The 18821-nt window shown below is 36.4% G+C and overlaps 2 protein-coding genes across 3 annotated transcripts; one reads left to right on the top strand and one right to left on the bottom strand.

The window, feature by feature from the left end:
- Positions 1-9124: 9124 nt before the first annotated feature.
- LOC107765461 (putative RNA-binding protein ARP1) lies at positions 9125-12410 on the bottom strand. 2 transcript variants are annotated; one of them, XM_016584117.2, is made up of 6 exons: positions 11949-12410; positions 11220-11373; positions 10791-10932; positions 10673-10715; positions 10361-10571; positions 9125-9497 (listed from the first exon to the last, which is right to left on the bottom strand). In XM_016584117.2, exons 1-6 carry the CDS (start codon positions 12177-12179, stop codon positions 9442-9444), a joined length of 837 nt encoding a protein of 278 aa, XP_016439603.1. In that variant the 5' UTR covers positions 12180-12410; the 3' UTR covers positions 9125-9441. The 2 variants fall into 2 exon arrangements, with proteins under 2 accessions (XP_016439603.1, XP_016439610.1); XM_016584124.2 differs by having other exon boundaries at positions 9125-9517; positions 11949-12407.
- Positions 12411-15948: 3538 nt separating this feature from the next.
- LOC142168238 (uncharacterized) lies at positions 15949-17383 on the top strand. The gene is made up of 3 exons (XM_075228896.1): positions 15949-16136; positions 16246-16385; positions 16491-17383. Exons 1-3 carry the CDS (start codon positions 15949-15951, stop codon positions 17381-17383), a joined length of 1221 nt encoding a protein of 406 aa, XP_075084997.1.
- Positions 17384-18821: the final 1438 nt, after the last annotated feature.

Raw genomic sequence — 18821 nt, 5'->3', positions numbered from 1 at the left:
AATGAAAAACTAGAACTGGAGCTGTGGTCAAGGGAGTCTTGAGCTTTTGAAATCTCTCCTCACACTCATCAGACCACCTGAATGGGGCATCCTTTTGGGTCAATCTAGTCAAAGGTACATCAATGGACGAGAAGCCCTCCACAAAGCAGCGATAATATCCGGCCAAGCCAAGAAAACTCTGAATCTCAGTAGCGGAAGACGGTCTGGGCCAACTCTGAACCTCCTCAATCTTCTTCGGATCTACTTTGATACCCTCACTGGACACGACGTGCCCCAAGAACGCCATAGAACTGAGCCAAAACTCACACTTGGAGAATTTAGCTTAAAGCTTCTTCTCCCTCAACGTCCGTAGTACAATCCTCAGATATTGAGCATGCTCCTCTTGACTACATGAGTACACTATGATAACATCAATAAATACTATGACAAATGAATCAAAATATGGATGGAATAAACTGTTCATCATATGCATAATTGTTGTTGGGGCATTGGTCAGCCCAAAAGATATCACAAGGAACTCATAGTGACCATAGCGGGTCCTGAATTCCTTCTTCAAGATATCAAACTCCCGAATCTTCAACCGGTGATACCCAGATCTCAAATTGATCTTTGAAAATACTCTAGCTCCTTCAAGCTGGTCAAATAAGTCATCAATGCGTGACAATGGGTACTTGTTCTTAATTGTAACTTTGTTCAGCTGCCTATAATCAATGCATATCCGCATAGTACCATCTTTTTTCTTCACAAACAAAACCGGTGCACCCCAAGGTGACACACTAGGCCTAATGAACCCCTTATCAAGAAGCTTCTGAAGTTGCTCTTTCAATTCCTTCAACTTTGTTGGTGCCATACGATATAGAGGAATATAAATGGGCTAAGTTCCCGGAACCAAGTCAATACAAAAATCAATGTCCCTGTCGGGTGGCATGCCCGGCAGGTCTGCAGGGAACACATTCGGAAAGTCTCACACAACTGGAACAAAATCAATGGTGGGAGCATCAGCCCCAACATCCCTCACAAAGGCCAACTATGCCAAATATCTCTTCCCATTTATCCGTTGGGCCTTAGAATATGAAATCATTCTACTTGGAACATAGTCTAGAGAACCTCTCCACTCTACCCTAGGCAAACCCGGGATCGCCAATGTTATGGTCTTAGCGTGGCAATCCATAATAGCATGCCATGGTGACAACTAATCCATGCCTAGAATAACATCAAAATCAACCATACTAAGCAACAAAGGATCAACTCTCGTCTCCATTCCCCCAATAGTCACTACACACGATCGATACACTTGGTCCACAACAATAAAATCACCCACCAGCGTAGATTCATGAACAGGCATAACTAGGGACTCACGGGGCACATCCAAATAACGGTTAAAATATGATGATACATATGAATAAGTGAAACCATGGTCAAATAATATGCAAGCATCCTTGTGGCACACAGAGACAATACATGTGATCACTTCATATAAAGCAACGGCCTCTGGTCTGGCGGGAAAAGCATAGCATCATGCCTGACCACCACCTGATCGACCTCCCCCACTAGGGTGGCCTCGAGCTGACTGAGCCCCACCCTGAGCTGGTTGTGCGGGTGGTGTAGCTGCTGGTGCTAGGATCATAGGCTAGGATCTTTGTTGTGGAACCCTACTCAATAATCTGGGGCAATCTCTCTTGAGATGACTCAAATCCATGCACTCATACCAACCCCTCCTGACAAGCTATTGACCTGGATAACCCGAGGAACTGCCTGTAGAAACCTGGGAAAACAAAGCATGGTAAGAACTCTGTGCTGGAAATGCACTGAATGATGACTGACACGCACGAGCATTGTAAGAACCATGGCTAACCGATGCACCACGATGAAATGGATGGGTCATCTAAGTGGGCCTATAAGGATGACCCCTGCTGCGATGGGTCTGTCCTCCAGATGAAATATTGTTGAAACCACCTGAACCACGAGGCCTCTCGGCCTCCTTTTCCTCGTGCTCCTGGCTGTGAACCAGATCTAAATGCCTAGCAATATCAACCACCTCGTCGAACCTAGCACCTGACACAATCTCCCGAGTCATGACGAAACGTAGTCCATAGTTGAGAAAATCAATGAACCTCCTAATCCTCTCCCTCTCAGTGGAAACTAACCATATCGCATGACGATCCAACTCCAAAAACCTCATCTCATACTGGGTCACTGACATGCCCTCCTGGTGTAGCTGCTCAAATGGCCTACATAATTCCTCCATGTGATTCTGTGAAACAAACTTCTCTAAGAAGAGAACTGAGAACTCATGCCACTTAAGTGGTGCGGCACCGGCTGGCCTGCTCAACTCATAGGCCTCCCACCATCTGAAGGCTCCCCCCCAACAGATGAAAAGTAGTAAATGAGACTCCACTAGTCACCACAATACTCGTCGTGCGAAGGATCTGTTGGCACCTGTCTAAGAAATGTTGAGCATCCTCTGACTTATCTCCACTGAACGTTGGAGGCCTAAGCCTCCCGACCCGTTCTTGCCTCTTCTGCTCCTCATCACTCATAGGTGGACCAACCTGGGCTTGAGAAGCTACAACAGGCTAGGCTGGTAGTACCCCTGGTGTTTGATCTCCCTGAACCACCTGCTCTTGAGTATGGGCGGCAGGAGTCTCAGCACCTCCCCCGGCCTGAGAAGTGGCTGGTGCGGCCTGAACTGAAACCGCCTGAGCAAGGATAGTGCATACAATCAATATCTGGTCCAAATCCTTCTCAAGGCCTGGAATCACAATGTGCACAGCTGGTGCCTGAGTTGGTCCCACCGGCTCAACCACATCTGGTATCTGCTCCTGAGTTGGAGCAATTGGTGGCTCCACAGGTGCTACTCTAGTTATTGTACGAGATGTACCTCAGCCTTCACCCTAGCCGGTGGTACTCGTAGCCGTCTGCCGGATCTGGTCGCAGGTGTCCTCACCATCTATGAGAAAATAGAATAATAGAAGTTTAGTATCCGGAATCAATAAATCTGCACGACAAGAATACAAGAAAGTGAATTTTCCTAATGGTTCGGTAACCTCTCAAAGGTTAGTACAGACGTCTCCGTACGGATCTGCAAGACTCTACAAAACCTGATCATGACTCATAATACCTATGAATCTAGGGCTCTGATACTAACTTGTCACGAACCAAAGTCCCAACCGTCGTGATGGCGCCTAAAGCACCGGCTAGGCAAGCCTAAATATGATAACAAAGGAAGAACATAACAACTGAATTTGTAGAGATAGCATAAGTGTGGAATCACAATATAACAATTACTACTAATACAAAATAAATCACCTAGTAAAGATGAAATGCAAAACCAAAACAAAACACTAGCCAGTTTTCCTCAACTTTTCCATATTTGTACTAAACCACTAATCAGTTTTCCTTAATAACCGCATGTACACCATCGAGAGAGAAACATGAGAGGGTGACCCTAGGAGATGGATCCATATCCACAAGCAAGCACGGCCAATTCTACACGCTACCTGCCCGGTGTGGTCACGGGCTCAATATCATAATCCATTGGGCGTAGTCATATGCATAATAGTATAATCCGCCCGACATGGTGACAGGCACAACAACAAAATTCGCTCGGCGTGGTCACAGGTACAATAACACAATCCACCTGGCGTGGTCACAGGCACAACAACACAATCTGCACGGAGTAGTCATAGGCAACCAGTCCAATCATAGCATACATGAGCAAATAAATAAGTATACATGTATATAATGAATGAACAACAATTCTCGTGCTCCTAGACTAGTATAAGCGACATGTAAAGTATAGGCATGTGCAAAATGTAGTACCATAGCTAAAACCAGCAAATTTTATTAAAGAATAACAATTATCAATTCATTCAGGGATTACACCTTTATGTAGCCTCAAACATGGCTAAAATAGTTCACAACAATGTCACAAATATATGAAGCATCATGGCTTAAGGTTTATCAGTCAATTCTAGGTTTATCATAGCCTGAGCACAACCCGAACATGAATAAATACTCCCCCCCCCCCTTCGTGTCAGTACATAAGCTCAGCCCCACACATGTGCACACCCAATATCATGTAGCTATCACAATAATTCAGGCAACTAGTGGCTGAACCGAGTTTAGATAAGATGCTTACCTCAAGCAATTAAATCACTCCGCTAGCAAGCTCCTCCCACATGTATCAATCTCTGGGAGGCTCGAATCTAACCAAAAATAACATAATACTATAAATAAAAGCTATAGGAATTGATTCTAAATGATAAAGCTAAGATCTTTAACCAAAATCAAAAGGTCAACCTCGGGCCCATGCCTAGGAACCCGACAAGATTTACAAAATCCGAACACTCATTCAGTAACGAGTCCAACCATACCAAAATCATCCAATTTCGATGATAAATCGAACATCAAATCCCTAAATTTTACTCTCCAATACATGGGTCAAAAGTCCCCAAATTCTAACTTACATTCATGATAAATAGGTAAAATAATTAATGGGTATTCAATATTCATGGACAAAGGTAATTAAAAATCACTTACCTCTTCAATCTAGATGAAAACCTCTCTAACTTAGAAGAACTCAAACCCTCGATTTTAAATCTTCTCCCAGCCTTTTTGCTCTTGCGGTCTCACCAGCCGCACCTGCGGCTTCGCTTCTGTAGAAAAAAGCCCGCTTCTGTGGAGATCACTTAAACACCAGACCAGGCGCACCTGCGGGACCGCTTCTGCGGTCCAGACTTCGCTCCTGCACATCCGCACCTGCGGTGCCAATTTGCTCTTGCGACTCTAGCCTCTCTTACCAAAATTTGCTTTTGCAGCCAACATCCTCGCACTTGCGGGCTCGTAGAAGCGGAAAGTGCCTCGCATCTATGGCCTTTTCCAAACCTGCCAAACTCCGCACCTGCGACGAGCATCTCGCTTCTGCGACTTTGCACCTGCAACCCATATCTCGCAGGTGAGAAAACACCATGCATCAAAAAATCTTAGCCAAGGTCTTAAGTCCAAAACAACTTCGAAATCACTCTGAATCTCACCCGAGCCCCCCACGACGCCATCCAAACATACCAACACATTCTAAAACACGATACAAACTTAGTCGAAGCCTTAAATCACATCAAACAACATCAAAAACATGAATCGCCCTCAATTCAAGCCTATTGAAACTAATGAATTTTCAACTTCTACAATTGATATCGAAACCTATCAAACCAATTCTGATTGACCTCAAATTTTGCACACAAGTCATAAATGACACAACGGACCTATTCCAACTTCCAGAACCAAAATCCAAGCTCGGTATCAATAAAGTCAACTCTCGGTCAAACTTCTCAACTTTCCAACTTTCACCAATTCGAGCCAAACAACTTACGGACCTCCAAATCAATATTTGGACACACTACTGAGTCCAAAATCACCATATAGAGCTATCAGAACCATCAAAACTCTATTCCGAAGTCATTTACCCATAAGTTTACACCCGATCAACTGTTACAACTTAAACTTCCAACTTTGGGACTAAGTGTCCCAATTTATTTCGAAATATTTTCAAAACTAAAACAACCACCTCGACAAGTCACATAACAACAAACGAACATAGAATAAGCAATAAATAGGAAAATATGGCTACAATACTCAAAATGACCGGTCGAATTGTTACATCACCTATCCCAGTATAGACAAAAAAAATAAATCGTACGTAATATTTATATTAAATCAATGAAGACAAAATATATGTCTTTTATACATGCATTTGTCACTTAACCATGATTAAGATAAGTATAAATTCTCATTTAGTTTATAACTGTTAATGTTAAATTGCTTAATTTGATATAAGTGCTGGGTACAAATAAGTACCTCAGCTGATGTATATAATGGTGCGAGAGAGAGAGAGAGAGAGAGAGAGAGAGAGAGAGAGAGAGAGAGAGAGAGAGAGAGAGAGAGAGAGAGAGAGAGAGAGTGAGGGAGAAAATTGGTGAATATGCAATATGCAGGCAGGACCGGCCTAATGGCCAAGCAAGTAAAGCAGTTGCCTAGGGCCCCTTATTTGTAGGGGCCCCAAAATTTTCTGATTTTTAATGTATTTGTCCATTCATTTTAATAATATTAAGTATTTGAAAAGAAAAAAAAATGCTAAGTTTCAAGGAAAGGACGTTGGAGAACAATCGGAAATGGAATCTATTTTGGGAATTCAAGCCCCACGCGTGAACAACTGAACATCCCACTATGTTGTGTCATTTGTCTACCATTATTATTATAAATGAGCCCATATTCTTTATCTTTTTTATCTTTCTCTCTGCAAAGCTTCTCTAGACTCTATATTCCAAAATTCCAATCTCATTCGGTTACTACCTCAAAATAAAATACCAAAACACAACTACACAAGTACCATCTGTTTGATTTGCTCTCAAGTATTTGGCCTTACATCAAGAATTTTGAAGTAGCAAAAGCTAATCAAATTATCTATTTGTTGTCTTGTTGAATCAGGTTTGATCGTTCTATATTTTATTATTTGCATCTACTTTTTAATTTTTTTTTAGATATATTTTCTTTGTAAGTATATATTGTCTTTTTAGTTATTTATTAGAGTTTTAATGTATCAACTAGAAAATATGAATTCGGATGTTCAAAACGTCAAAAAAGAAAAATGATTGAAACTCTAGTACAATCCCAAAAAGGAGTACTTGATAAATTTGTAGCGAAGAGTAAAAATTCTAAATCAGAAAATGTGAAAGATTTTATGATAGATGAACAAATCACTAATATAATTGAGATAGACAATAATAAAATTCAAGAAGAAGAGGAAGGAGGTGAAGTTATCGAGAAACCTAACATATATCCTCAAGAAAAATAAGAAGTTCTAAATAAGTTGGATAATTATACTCTGAGGAACATATATGATCCTAGTCAATGGACTAGTATAGATACAAAGTTGAGAGATCTATTAGTAGAAAAGGGGCCAATTAAAATTACTAACATAGATTTTCCAAAGGATAAATTCTTTAGATATTTTTCTACTACAAATTATATTCAAAAATTGGCTAATGGAGAAAGACATGAAAGAAGATGGTTAGTTTACTCTAAAGATATGGATAAGGTATTTTATTTTTGTGGTAAGTTGTTTAATACGACTTTTAGCTTTTGTAGCAGTAAATTAGCTAGTGATGGTAGTAGTGAATGAGAAATATAAGTGCTAAGCTAAAAGTTCATGAAATATCAAAAGAGCATATTATTAATATGGGTGCATGGATTGATTTAGAAATGAGATTGCACAAAAGTAAAATAATTGATAAAGATGTTCAAGAACAAATCAATAGAGATAGAGAGCACTGAAAAAATATATTACCAAGAATTATTGTTGTGATAAAAACTCTTAGAAAAAATAATTTGGCATTTAGGGGAAAAAATGAAAAGATCTATCAAGAAAGTAACGGAATTTTTTTGAGTCTAATTGAAATGATTGCAGAATTTGATCCAATCATGCAGGAACATGTTCGCCGAATTAAGCATGATGAAATTCATAATCATTACCTTGGACATAATATACAAAATGAATTGATAAATTTATTAGCTAGTGAAATTAAGAATAAAATTATTGACAAAATTATAGAAACAAAGTACTTTTCAATCATACTTGATTGCACTCCAGATGCAAGTCATCAAGAACAAATGTCTTTTATATTACGGAGTATCGACATCACTGTAACTCCAGTAAGAATTACTGAATATTTTTTAGAGCTTTTAAAAGTTGATGATACAAGTGGAAAAGGTCTTTTTGAAGTTATTGTAGATGAGATAAAAAGTATTGGACTTGATATTGATAATTTAAGAGGACAACGATATGATAATGGATCCAATATGAAGGGAAAACACCAAGGAGTGCAAAAAAGACTGCTCGACATAAATTCTAGATCATTTTATACATCATGTGGTTGTCATAATCTAAATTTGGTACTTTGTGATATGGCTAATTCTTGTACCAAAGCTATATTATTTTTTGGAGTAGTACAATGCATATATTCACTATTTTCTTCTTCTACTAAGCGATGGCAAATTTTAAAAGATAATGTACCTAGCCTAACTCTTAAATCATTATCACAAACGCGTTGGAAAAGTCGAATTGAAAGTATTAAAGCAATACGATTTCAAACTCCACAAATAAGAAATGCTTTATTGAAATTAGTAGAAGTTAGTGAGGATCCAAAAACTAAAAGCGAAGCTAGTTGTTTAGCAACTTATGAGTTTGAAAATTTTGAGTTTTTACTGGGTATGACTATTTGGTATGATATACTATTTGCAGTTAATTCAGTTAGCAAACATTTACAATCAAAAGATATGCATATTGACATTGCCATAGATCAACTTAGGGGTTTGATTTATTTTTTCAAAAAATATAGAGAAGAAGGATATGCAACTTCCATGATTTCTGCTAAGGAAATTGCATGTGAGTGGAATATAGAACCTGAATTTCGTAATAAACGTGTAATATATAGAAAGAAACAATTTGATGAGAATGTTGATAATGAAATTACAAAATCTCTTGAAGAATCTTTTAGAGTTGATTACTTTTTATACATAGTAGACCAAGCTATTTTTTCACTTCAAAGTAGATTTGAGCAATTTGAAGCGTATGAAAATATTTTTGGTTTCCTATTTAGTGGCAAAACATTGAGATCTCTAGATGATGAGAACTTAAATAAAAATTGTCTTAACCTTGAATGTTCTTTGAAACATAATAGTAACTCTGATATTGATGGTTTAGACTTATTTTATGAATTAAAAGTTTTAAGGAAAATAATACACGTAGAAGATGATAATCTAATCGATATACTTAATCATATAAAAAGACTTGATTCTTTTTCAAATGCTTATATTGCTTATAGAATAATGTTAACAATTCCTGTAATAGTTGCCTCAGCGGAAAGAAGTTTTTCAAAATTAAAATTAATAAAATCTTACTTAAGATCAACAATGTCTCAAGATAGATTAAATGGATTAGCTATATTATCAATTGAAAAAGAATTATTAGAAGAAATCGATTACAAACAAATTATTAATAATTTTGCATCTCAAAAAACTAAAAAAATAAATTTTAAATAAAATTATGAGCCGCCCTGTTAGCAGGTAGAGATTAATTGCGCCATGAAAGAAACTTATGACTTTAGGTTATACAATAGTTGAATATTTATGCTTAGAAGCTCAAGCTGAGCTCAATAGGTTAGCCATTGGGATAGACATGAAATGAATACATCTAATTAGCTGCCTGATTGACAATAATAACTTCTTTTTTCTTGCTTAGAAAAAATTACAAAGAAGAAAAGTAAAAAAATAAATGAAATTGGAAATTAGAAGAGCTACTGCAGATCTCTAATAATAGTATTGTTCTGAGCAGCCTATAATAATCCTCTTTGTTATTTGATCCAGCCACCACCTTTCTCCAATCTAATTGCTCTTTGACATCACCCTTTTGATCAGAACTCCACCTGCTCCAATTGTACCTATTCCACAGCCAAGCAAACTGTATTTTTGTAATATCAGTTTTCAATCTTATTTTAACTACCACTTGATATTTATTTATTCATATACTAAGAAATCAATAAAAACAATTTTATTAAAAAATGAATAGAATCTCATTTTAGATCACCTAGAGCATTCCCACGTGGTCATGTTCCAAATGACTGTAAACCATGTGAGTTGTGACCTGAGGACTTCCATGATTCTTTATAATCATCACATAGTAAAAGTAATTGTATATTTTCACATTTCGTACTATTTACTAAAGTATATGTTTTTAGATCTTAATAAATAAAATTGCTCTAATATGAGAGAACTTAAAGACAGGAAATTATGTAATGTATGAGTTAGAAATTTATTCCTGTGTGTATAGGAGTGAGAAAGCTATTCTTGAATTCCAATGAAAAGGACTTCTTTTTTTATCCATCTGTAACAACTTAACTTCTTAAATGAAATTTTCTTCTCCTCTAACAAGTAAAAATACTAGTACTATAAACTAATGTTACACTAATATTTCAAACTTAATTTTATATCTTACTAAGTAGTGAATTTTCATTACATTTTAACCATTATCTTAAATGTTCTTTACCAATAGTTTATCCAAACAAGAAATAACCACACAAATTACATTATCTTAAGAAGATTTTTACTTTCTTAAGCAAGTTATTACTACTTGTTTACCTTGTTGACCTATGGGAATGGTGAATCTTTACAAAGATGTATGCCACTCTGTAATAGATTAGATGTTGAATATATTCTCCTTTGACCACGTGTATGATGGGCCCACTTATTCTTGGTTAAATAAAATTTGACTAAAAAATACTACTATGTAATACTAAGTAGGTACCTGCAGTAGGAGGAAGAGAAGTGGGCTTTGAGATAAGGGCCGGAACAGCAGCTGTTGGAGAGTACATATGGGCCGGAAGGCCCATTGTCTGTGACTGATGATGGTGAAAGTGATAATATGGGTACATTGGCATCAATGTGTTGCCACCCATCAATGGATACACTTGAGAGAAATGCCCATTCATGTAGGCCCCACCTGTGTAGCTTAGCTTCTGTCCACCACATCACAACCCTTTTATTAAGCCTTCAATTCAATATATTCCCAAAAAAAGAAAACCAAATTTGCCTTAATTAAATTTGTTTTTTTACTTACATGATTGTAATTCATGTCTGTGGCAATATAAGCTGGAGAATAACTGCATAATAACAACAATCTTTATGTTAGGGGTGTGCGAATAAAGTTAGGGTTGAATCAGGTTAAGATATAATACCCATAGAAAGGAAGAGGTTGATGATGGTGATATGGTGAAGCTGGAGCTGCAGCAGCTTGGGGTGCCGAAGCAGCAGGATAGTACCATTGCACGTGACCTGCAGGTGATACTGGATTGGCCCTTGGTCCTACCACGTTGGGTCCTTCAATATTTTTCAGGAAAAATAAATTAGATATATACTACTACTAGTTCATGTCCTCCTCGAATATCATAAGTGATTAAATTATAGGGAATTCCTTCAGAAAATATTTCTATACTTGAAGTTTAGCATTTAACGTGTGCTATACTTAATAAATTATCGTGGTTTTATACATGTGTTTGGGTCAAAATAGAGGATCCAAGATTTTAATGCGACGGGAGAACTACTACTATTATCTTTGTTTTAAAAGAATAATAATAATAACCACGTCAAGAAGATTATTAAGATACCTTGTTGAGGAGGAGGAGGAGGAGTGATAGAAGGAGGGGGCCTGGAACGACGTGCGCCGAGGGATGCCAGATTACAGTTGGCTCGGCGGCCATTGATGATTGGGGTTGCATCCTCACATGCCTTTTTCGCTGATTCTGCCTCCTTAAATGTCACCTATTTATTTATCCAAAACAGGGAACAAATTGATTCAGTTTACATATAAGTACCACCTTCAATGCCTAAATTCCACTCAGGAAAAACTTAAACAGAAATATTTCCACATGCACGCATTGAACACCCATGATTCCGATGAATATACAATAGCGGAAATGTGAAAAAACTTTTGTTTATGTCAATTCAATAAATATATAATCATGATTAATTCATCAGTTAAATAGTAGTATAACAAATTAATGTAGTTTTGATGTGAGTACGAATAGTTTTTTCTTTTTTACGAAAAAGAGTGCTTGGATTGTATACATTTTTTGCACCTAAGAGTTAAGATTCAAGATAGATGAATTTTTTGAAAGACACAACCCAATTATCAATAAAATCACCTAAATGGAAAAACTAGCTAGCTATTCGAACCTCCAATCTCGGCCTAAATGTGTTGTGCTAGAGAATTGGTCACTTTTCGGATTATTATTCTTTCTATATATATAAAAGCTGATAAAGTGAAGTTTGGTATACTGTAGTATTTTTGAATGTATAGGTCTGTATGTAAAGAGAAGGAAGTAGAATTAACATACAAAGCCATAGCCCTTGGATCTGCCGGTGAGCTTGTCGGAGATGATGACAGCTTCCAAGATCTCACCATATTTGTCAAAGTGCTCTTTCATGGCTTCCTTTGGAGTTTCCCACGCCAGCCCTCCCACAAACACCTTTGTCAACGTCGTATCTCGATCGCCGATGTTGTTGCTGTTGTTGTTGTGATACCCACTCACATTGTGGTTATTGCTCATCGTCATCTTGATAAGCATGCAGAGAAATGGACTTCTTGAAAGAGAGAGAGAGAGAATATTTGAAGTTTTATGGAGAGACAATAGGGGATTTTAGAGGAGAAGTTTAAGAGTATATAAACATGAGAAATTAGAGGGAGAGTAGGGTTAGGAAGAAGTTAAGGTGGGTGGGTGTTGGGTCTGGGAGATTGATGGAATATGAGTAATATACATAGTATATGCATAAATTTAATTTCTATACACTTACCATGTAAAATGAATATTTTTTGTATTATCAAATCACATAAAAGATATTTACATATAATAGTTCATAAAAAGTAGGAATAGTAACCCAAATATAAGGCAAATTATCAACGGTTATAACACGTTAAAATACATTCATAATATTGAATTCTCTACACTATAAGTGTAAATAAATTAAATTCACATGTACATGCATATATACACACAACATACACATAGAACTTAGTTGTATGTAACACTGTTTGTGTGTCCGGGGGGAGGAGGGAGGGGGGGGGGGAGGAATTAGAATAAGAAAATGGAGAAAAGCAGGAAGACAGAAGAGCAGACAGTTGGACGAGGGGTTGAGGCCATCAACGTGGTCTCTCTTTTTTTCATCTTCTATCTGGCTTTGTTTAATGAAAATGCTACTCTTCATTACTACCCCTTTAATTTTACTTACCATATTAAAGCCCTATGTTTGTGTGTTGTGCTATAAAATTTTCTTTCCAAACGTGAATGCATCGATGGATCATCTCAGAATTGTATACTTGAGGGTCCACACGCTATTCCTTTTTCTCTCACCACCAAATTAAATTACTGCTATAGAAATAATAGTAAGAAGGTTAGATCTCTTACATTATATTGTACAACCACCATTCACTACTCATTCTTTGAAGAGTTCACATATATGGATGCACACCTTGTTTGTGTTGTAGTTAGCAAATTTTCACATTGTCGTTTGATCTTAATTGGTGATAAGTAGTTGATGAAATTTTTTAAACTAGAAATTCAACAATAATTCCATACTTTTTCATTTTGGTGATGATCTTTCCGTAATTGTATCATTTACTTCTTTTTTTCAACGTAATAGTATTATTTACTGATTGAGAATAAGAATTAGTGTTGAGAAAGATAGTGCAAATTGTCTCCCATATTAGCCCAAAAGTAGTTGATCTTTCAGTCAAACAATTAATATTTTAGTCAGAGATGTGAAGTCTACTAACAGTCATGTCTTAACAGACATATAGGCTATATATAAATAATTAATTTCAATTTCTGTGAACATGTTTGACTGAGCACGAAATTTAAAAAAAATAAAAACTTTTAGAATTTGTGGTTTTAAACAAGTCAAAAATGGGTCCAGAGTATTTGTGTATAAAAGCTTCACATTAAAGGTAGAATTGTAAATTTAAGCAAAATTGTTTTCAAATTTAGAAAGGGGTCATTCTTTTTGGAACAGACCAAAAAAGAAATAGTTTCATCTATACTGGAACAGAGGTAGTATTTTATAAGTCCAAAGCGTAAAAAAAAATCGCCTTTATTTTTCTCTTCTATTCAAAAACTTTCAGAACGTATGCTTGTGAAAGATCAAGCATTAGAAACTTTGATTTTGTTTGGTTTTGTAAGTTCTAAAAGAGTTCTGCCAAGCATCCTAGTAGCCATATAGTAAAAGGAATAAATTTTAAGGCAGTGAATACACTATCGAAGTTACTAATATTTCGTTCTTGCAATTATTTTACCAACACTATTCTCATACTTTTTTATTTCGCAGCAAAAATACAATTTAGAATTAGTATAGGAGAAGAGCTAGGTTGTGTAATTGGTGGTCATGTAGCCAATTCATGTAAAGAGGATTTATAATGTCAACTTTCTTTTTCCTAATTCCATCACTGTATGAAATGTCACAGAAATCAACGGGATAAGCATCTATGTCATAGGAGCAACAAAAATATCTATGTTTGACTCTTAATAAAAAGAAGTGTGAGTTTTGCGTTTTTGTTTTGTTTCTTTTATTTTCGGTTATTTATAGTTTATTTTAGCGAAAGGTATTTTACAATATTATCATTATTTTTATCTTCTTATCTAAACTTCACAAATTTGGTTTCAAAATTTCCTTTGGCTAATTCCAATTTAACCTTCGACAGTTAAGTACGAATTGTTTTTAGATGATACCATTATCACTATATACTTTAATTTTCTATGACTATTTACAATTTGAATTGACAAAATGAACGTATAAAATTTCCTTTTTATTTACCAATCTCTCCACACCAATTAAACCTTAAAATTCACAAAATAAGCGAGAAAAACAAGAAGTTTGCCATAAATGAAGGAGAGTGGAGGTACGCACGACAGAAAAGCGTTGATGAAAAAAGAAAACATAAATGTAAGAAAGAAGACAGCTAAAAAGGCCGTACTGTGAAAATGTGAAATCTACGAAAGGGAAAAAAGGTACAATTAGCAGAAACTGACGTGCGGTCCGGATTCTCAGAGATTTGAGCGTCTAATGTTAACTGAGTATTGTTTGTGTTAGAAAGGAAACGTCGTGCATAGATTCTCATCAAACGCCACTACCCGCCAATCAGGCACTGCCGCCTCCACCGCTATTTTCCCAAAATTTATGTTTTTATTGAATAAAATCAGGTTTTTGTTTGGACAACATTTGGAAAAATATTCTCTAAGAAAACTGCGAAACATGAAGATACATTTGAATAGATGTAATTAGTTTTAGATTTATGAGTGACGGAGGAGTTTTTGAGAAAAAATAACTCATCTAGCTAACACCTGTTAACTTTAAAAAAAACTTTTTCCAAAATTTTGAAATAAATATCATCTTCCAAAACTTATCTTCACTTTTCGCAAGAAATTTTGCACAAACAAATGCCAGTAGATATGCTATGGAAGGTACTACCAAATAATTTAATTACTCTAAGTTTACACCAAAACAATAACAAATCACTTGTGTAAATACAGATTGGAAATATTAAAAAGAAAACTTTATCACATCAGTTTGTACCTAATGTTTCTCCAATTCTCATAGATTAAATTAACTAAATTTTGTTTAAATACAGCTTTGAGATAATTAACTGATAAGTTTTTCACCAAAAAATTTGTTGAGTTTAATAATTGTACTGATGTGGGCTAGTTAGTGTAATTAGTGTATTTGGGCTTGGCCCACGTTTTGATTTATAGCTTTAGTGGACTGACTGAGTCGGGTCATATAAAATAGTGCCCCCCACATTCTATTTTGTACAAAAAAGAAATATTTTATTTTGAACAGAGATAAGAAATAAAAGGTCTGCTTGTTCTTTCTCTTTCTCTATGAAACTTCAAGCCCTAGTTAGCCTCTTCTCAAATCAATGTCGATTCCAGCTTGTAACATGGTATCAGAGCTTGGATTATGATAGAGCTCGTCCTTGGCTATTGTCCGATGTTACCCCTGTAATTTTTCGCCCGAATTTTGTTTGAGTTCTCTCATCAGAGGCATTTTCTGATTCCTAGGGTTTCGGTGTTTGGTACTTCAAATTTTTTCATCTGTTTGTTGTTATCTCGTCTTATCCTTCTGATTCCTACAAGCGATTGGGACAGTAAGGACTTATCAGCTGGACTCTCATCGGATTCTAGGGTTTTGGCTTCCGCTTTCTCTTTCGTTTTTTTTTCATCTCAAGGCTGTGTCTTTCCGGTTGTGAAAAATTAGGTAACATTGTTTCATCTCTATTCATTTTTTTCATTGTCAGATTCTATGATCTCACTTGCATATCTAGCTAGTTGATATTGTTTGAGTAAAATGATGATTGGTACTGTTACTTCTGTTGCAAAAAAAAGTGTTTTTGAATCTTCATCTGTTCCAATTAACTCCTCTGCTCGCCACACTGCTTTTCATCCTGATGACTTTACTCATCCTTGTCACCCTCTCTATGTTCATCCCTCAGATATCTTAGGAGCTTCTTTAGTCTATTCCTTTCGATGGTACCTGTTATGGTAGCTGGTGAAGGAATATACCGGTTGCCTTATCTGTGCGCAATAAGCTTGATTTTATAAATGGGACTACTGAGAGACCTCCTGTTGGTTCTCCTCTTGCCAGACAGTGGCAACGTTGTAATGACTTGGTGGTATCCTGGCTTACCAATTCTCTCACTAAGAAAATCTCTCGTAGTGTTGAATACTCAGAACTTGCCAAAGATATCTGGAATGAACTAGAAGAGAGATATGGGAAAGCTGGCGGTGCTAGGATTTTTGAATTAAAGAAAGATCTAGCACATATTTTCTAGGGGTCCTTAGATATTGCCTCTTATTTTAATAAAATCAAACAACTATGGGATGAAATAGCCTCTATCTCCGTCAATCATCTGAGTGTTTGTACTTGTGGAGGAAATAAAAAAGCTGAAGAGGAGGAAAAGGTGTATCAATTCTTGATGGGACTTAATGAGACCTACCTTCAAGTTAGGAGCAACATCATTATGTTAAAGCCTCTTCCTTCCATGAACATTGTATACAACATATTGCTGAGTGATGAAAAGTATAGACAAGTTTCTTCTGCCTCTCACTTTTCCTCAAGTTCTGCCTCATTTAATGTTGGAATTTTCATTCAAAAGTCAGCTTTGATACTTCTAATAAAGCCAGGCCATACTATTGAAAAGTGCTACAAATTACATGATTTTCCTCCAAACTTCAAATTCTCCAAAACTACTGGTCCAAGGAAAATGGCTGCCAATACTGAAGTGGACAAATCTGGTTTTCTTGGTTCTTTTGGGGGTTCTGATGACCAGCCCCAATCTCAGTCTGAACAACTGTCTATAGTGCCTGGTTTTACTAAAGAGCAGTATTCCCAATTGATGATGTTGCTACAGCAGTCACACTTGTCTAGTTCAAGCTCCACTCCAAATCTCTTGGCTTCAGCCAACTTTGCTGGTGAGTTAATGCCTGAAAGTGGTCTGTTCAGAACCTGTTTGCTTATTAAAATAGAGAACATATTATGGATTATAGATTCTGAAGCTTCTGATCATATGACTTCTGACAAATCTCTTCTTTTCAATATTCAAACTCTTCCTATTCCTTATCTTGTCTCACTTCCAAACGGGTATAAAATTAAGATCACTAATATTGGCTCTTTGACTTTGTCCCCTGATTTAATACTCCACAATGTCCTATATGTTCCTTCATTCCATTATAATCTAATTTCTGTTTACAAATTAGTTGCTAGACCTGGTCATCTTGTTTAGTTTACTAATACTAGTTGCACTTTTCAGGGCCCTTAACTGAAGAAGCCAGTGGTACTTGGTAGGCCAGAAAATGGACTTTACAAGCTCTTTCAACTTCCTACAACATCCTTCTCTTGTGATTCTTCTACTTCCAGTATTATTCCTTGTAATGTTTCTCTTATTGAATGTTCCAATATTTCTAATGTTGATACAAATATGTTTTCTAATACACATGTGCATACTGATCATGCACTACTGAAAAAAGTCAATAAAGAGGATATTTTTTGGCATTATAGACTTGGTCATTTGTCATTTTCTAAGATAAAATATATTTCTGATTGTAATGCTAAATTGTCTTCCAAATAATATTTTACTTGCCATGTTTATCCACTGGCTAAACAAACCAGATTACCATTTTCTGATAGTTCAATACAAATTGTTGTACCATTTTAATTAATCCACATTGATACCTGGGGTCCTTACCATGCCCCCACTTATGATGGATCAAAATATTTCTTGACCGTTATTGATGACTATACTAGAGCTACTTGGACTCACTTACTGGGTGCCAAGAGCAATGCTTTTGACCTTTTAAAGGCTTTCATTGCCATGGTAGAAACCCACTTTCATTATAAGGTGCAAATTATCAAGAGTGATAATGCATTGGAGTTAGGGTCTAGTTTATCTGGATCTCAATTATTTTTTGCTAAAGGCATTGTGCATCAAACTTCTTGTCCACACACTCCACAACAAAAGGGAGTGGTGGAAAGAAAACATAGGCATTTGCTTGAAACTTCCAGGACCCTACTTTTTCAATCCCACTTACCCATTAAATTTTGGGGAGATTGTGTCTTGATTGCCACTTATTTGATCAACAGGTTTCCCTCTCCCTTACTAAATCACAAAAGCCCTTATGAACTTCTTATATGGTAAACCTCCCAGTTATTCTCACCTTAGGGCATTTGGCTGTCTTTGCTACTCTATTGTTCCTAAAATACATAAGGATAAGTTTCAGCCTAGAGCTTTGCCTTGTGTCTTCTTGGGGTACCCTTTTGCTAAGAAAGGCTACAAACTGTATAATTTGGAAACTAATTTTTGCCTTGTATCTAGAGATGTTATTTTTCATGAGTACATTTTTCCATTTCTTCAATCTTCTTCTAGTGCTCCCATCATTTGTCCTTTTCCTTTTTCTGCATGTTCTGATGATTTTCCCTCTACTTCATTTTACGTTTCTTATTCATCTCCCACTTGTCATGGTTCTCCCTTGCTTGCTCCTGTTTCTACTTCTTCTTCTTCTTCTCCTATTTCTCCCCCTTCATCCTCTTTTGTCTCTTCAGCTTCTCCTTCTTCATCTGTTTCTGCTCCTTCCTCTTCTCCTCATCTACCTCCCTGTCCACCTTCTCCTCATACGCTCAGAAGATATACTAGGGTGCATAAACAACCTTATTACCTTTAGAGT

The sequence above is a fragment of the Nicotiana tabacum genome, chromosome 13, assembly GCF_000715075.1.
Source record: "Nicotiana tabacum cultivar K326 chromosome 13, ASM71507v2, whole genome shotgun sequence".
NCBI lineage: Eukaryota > Viridiplantae > Streptophyta > Magnoliopsida > Solanales > Solanaceae > Nicotiana > Nicotiana tabacum.
Note: the sequence above shows the minus strand (reverse complement) of the source record. Positions and strands in the feature narration are given on the sequence as shown.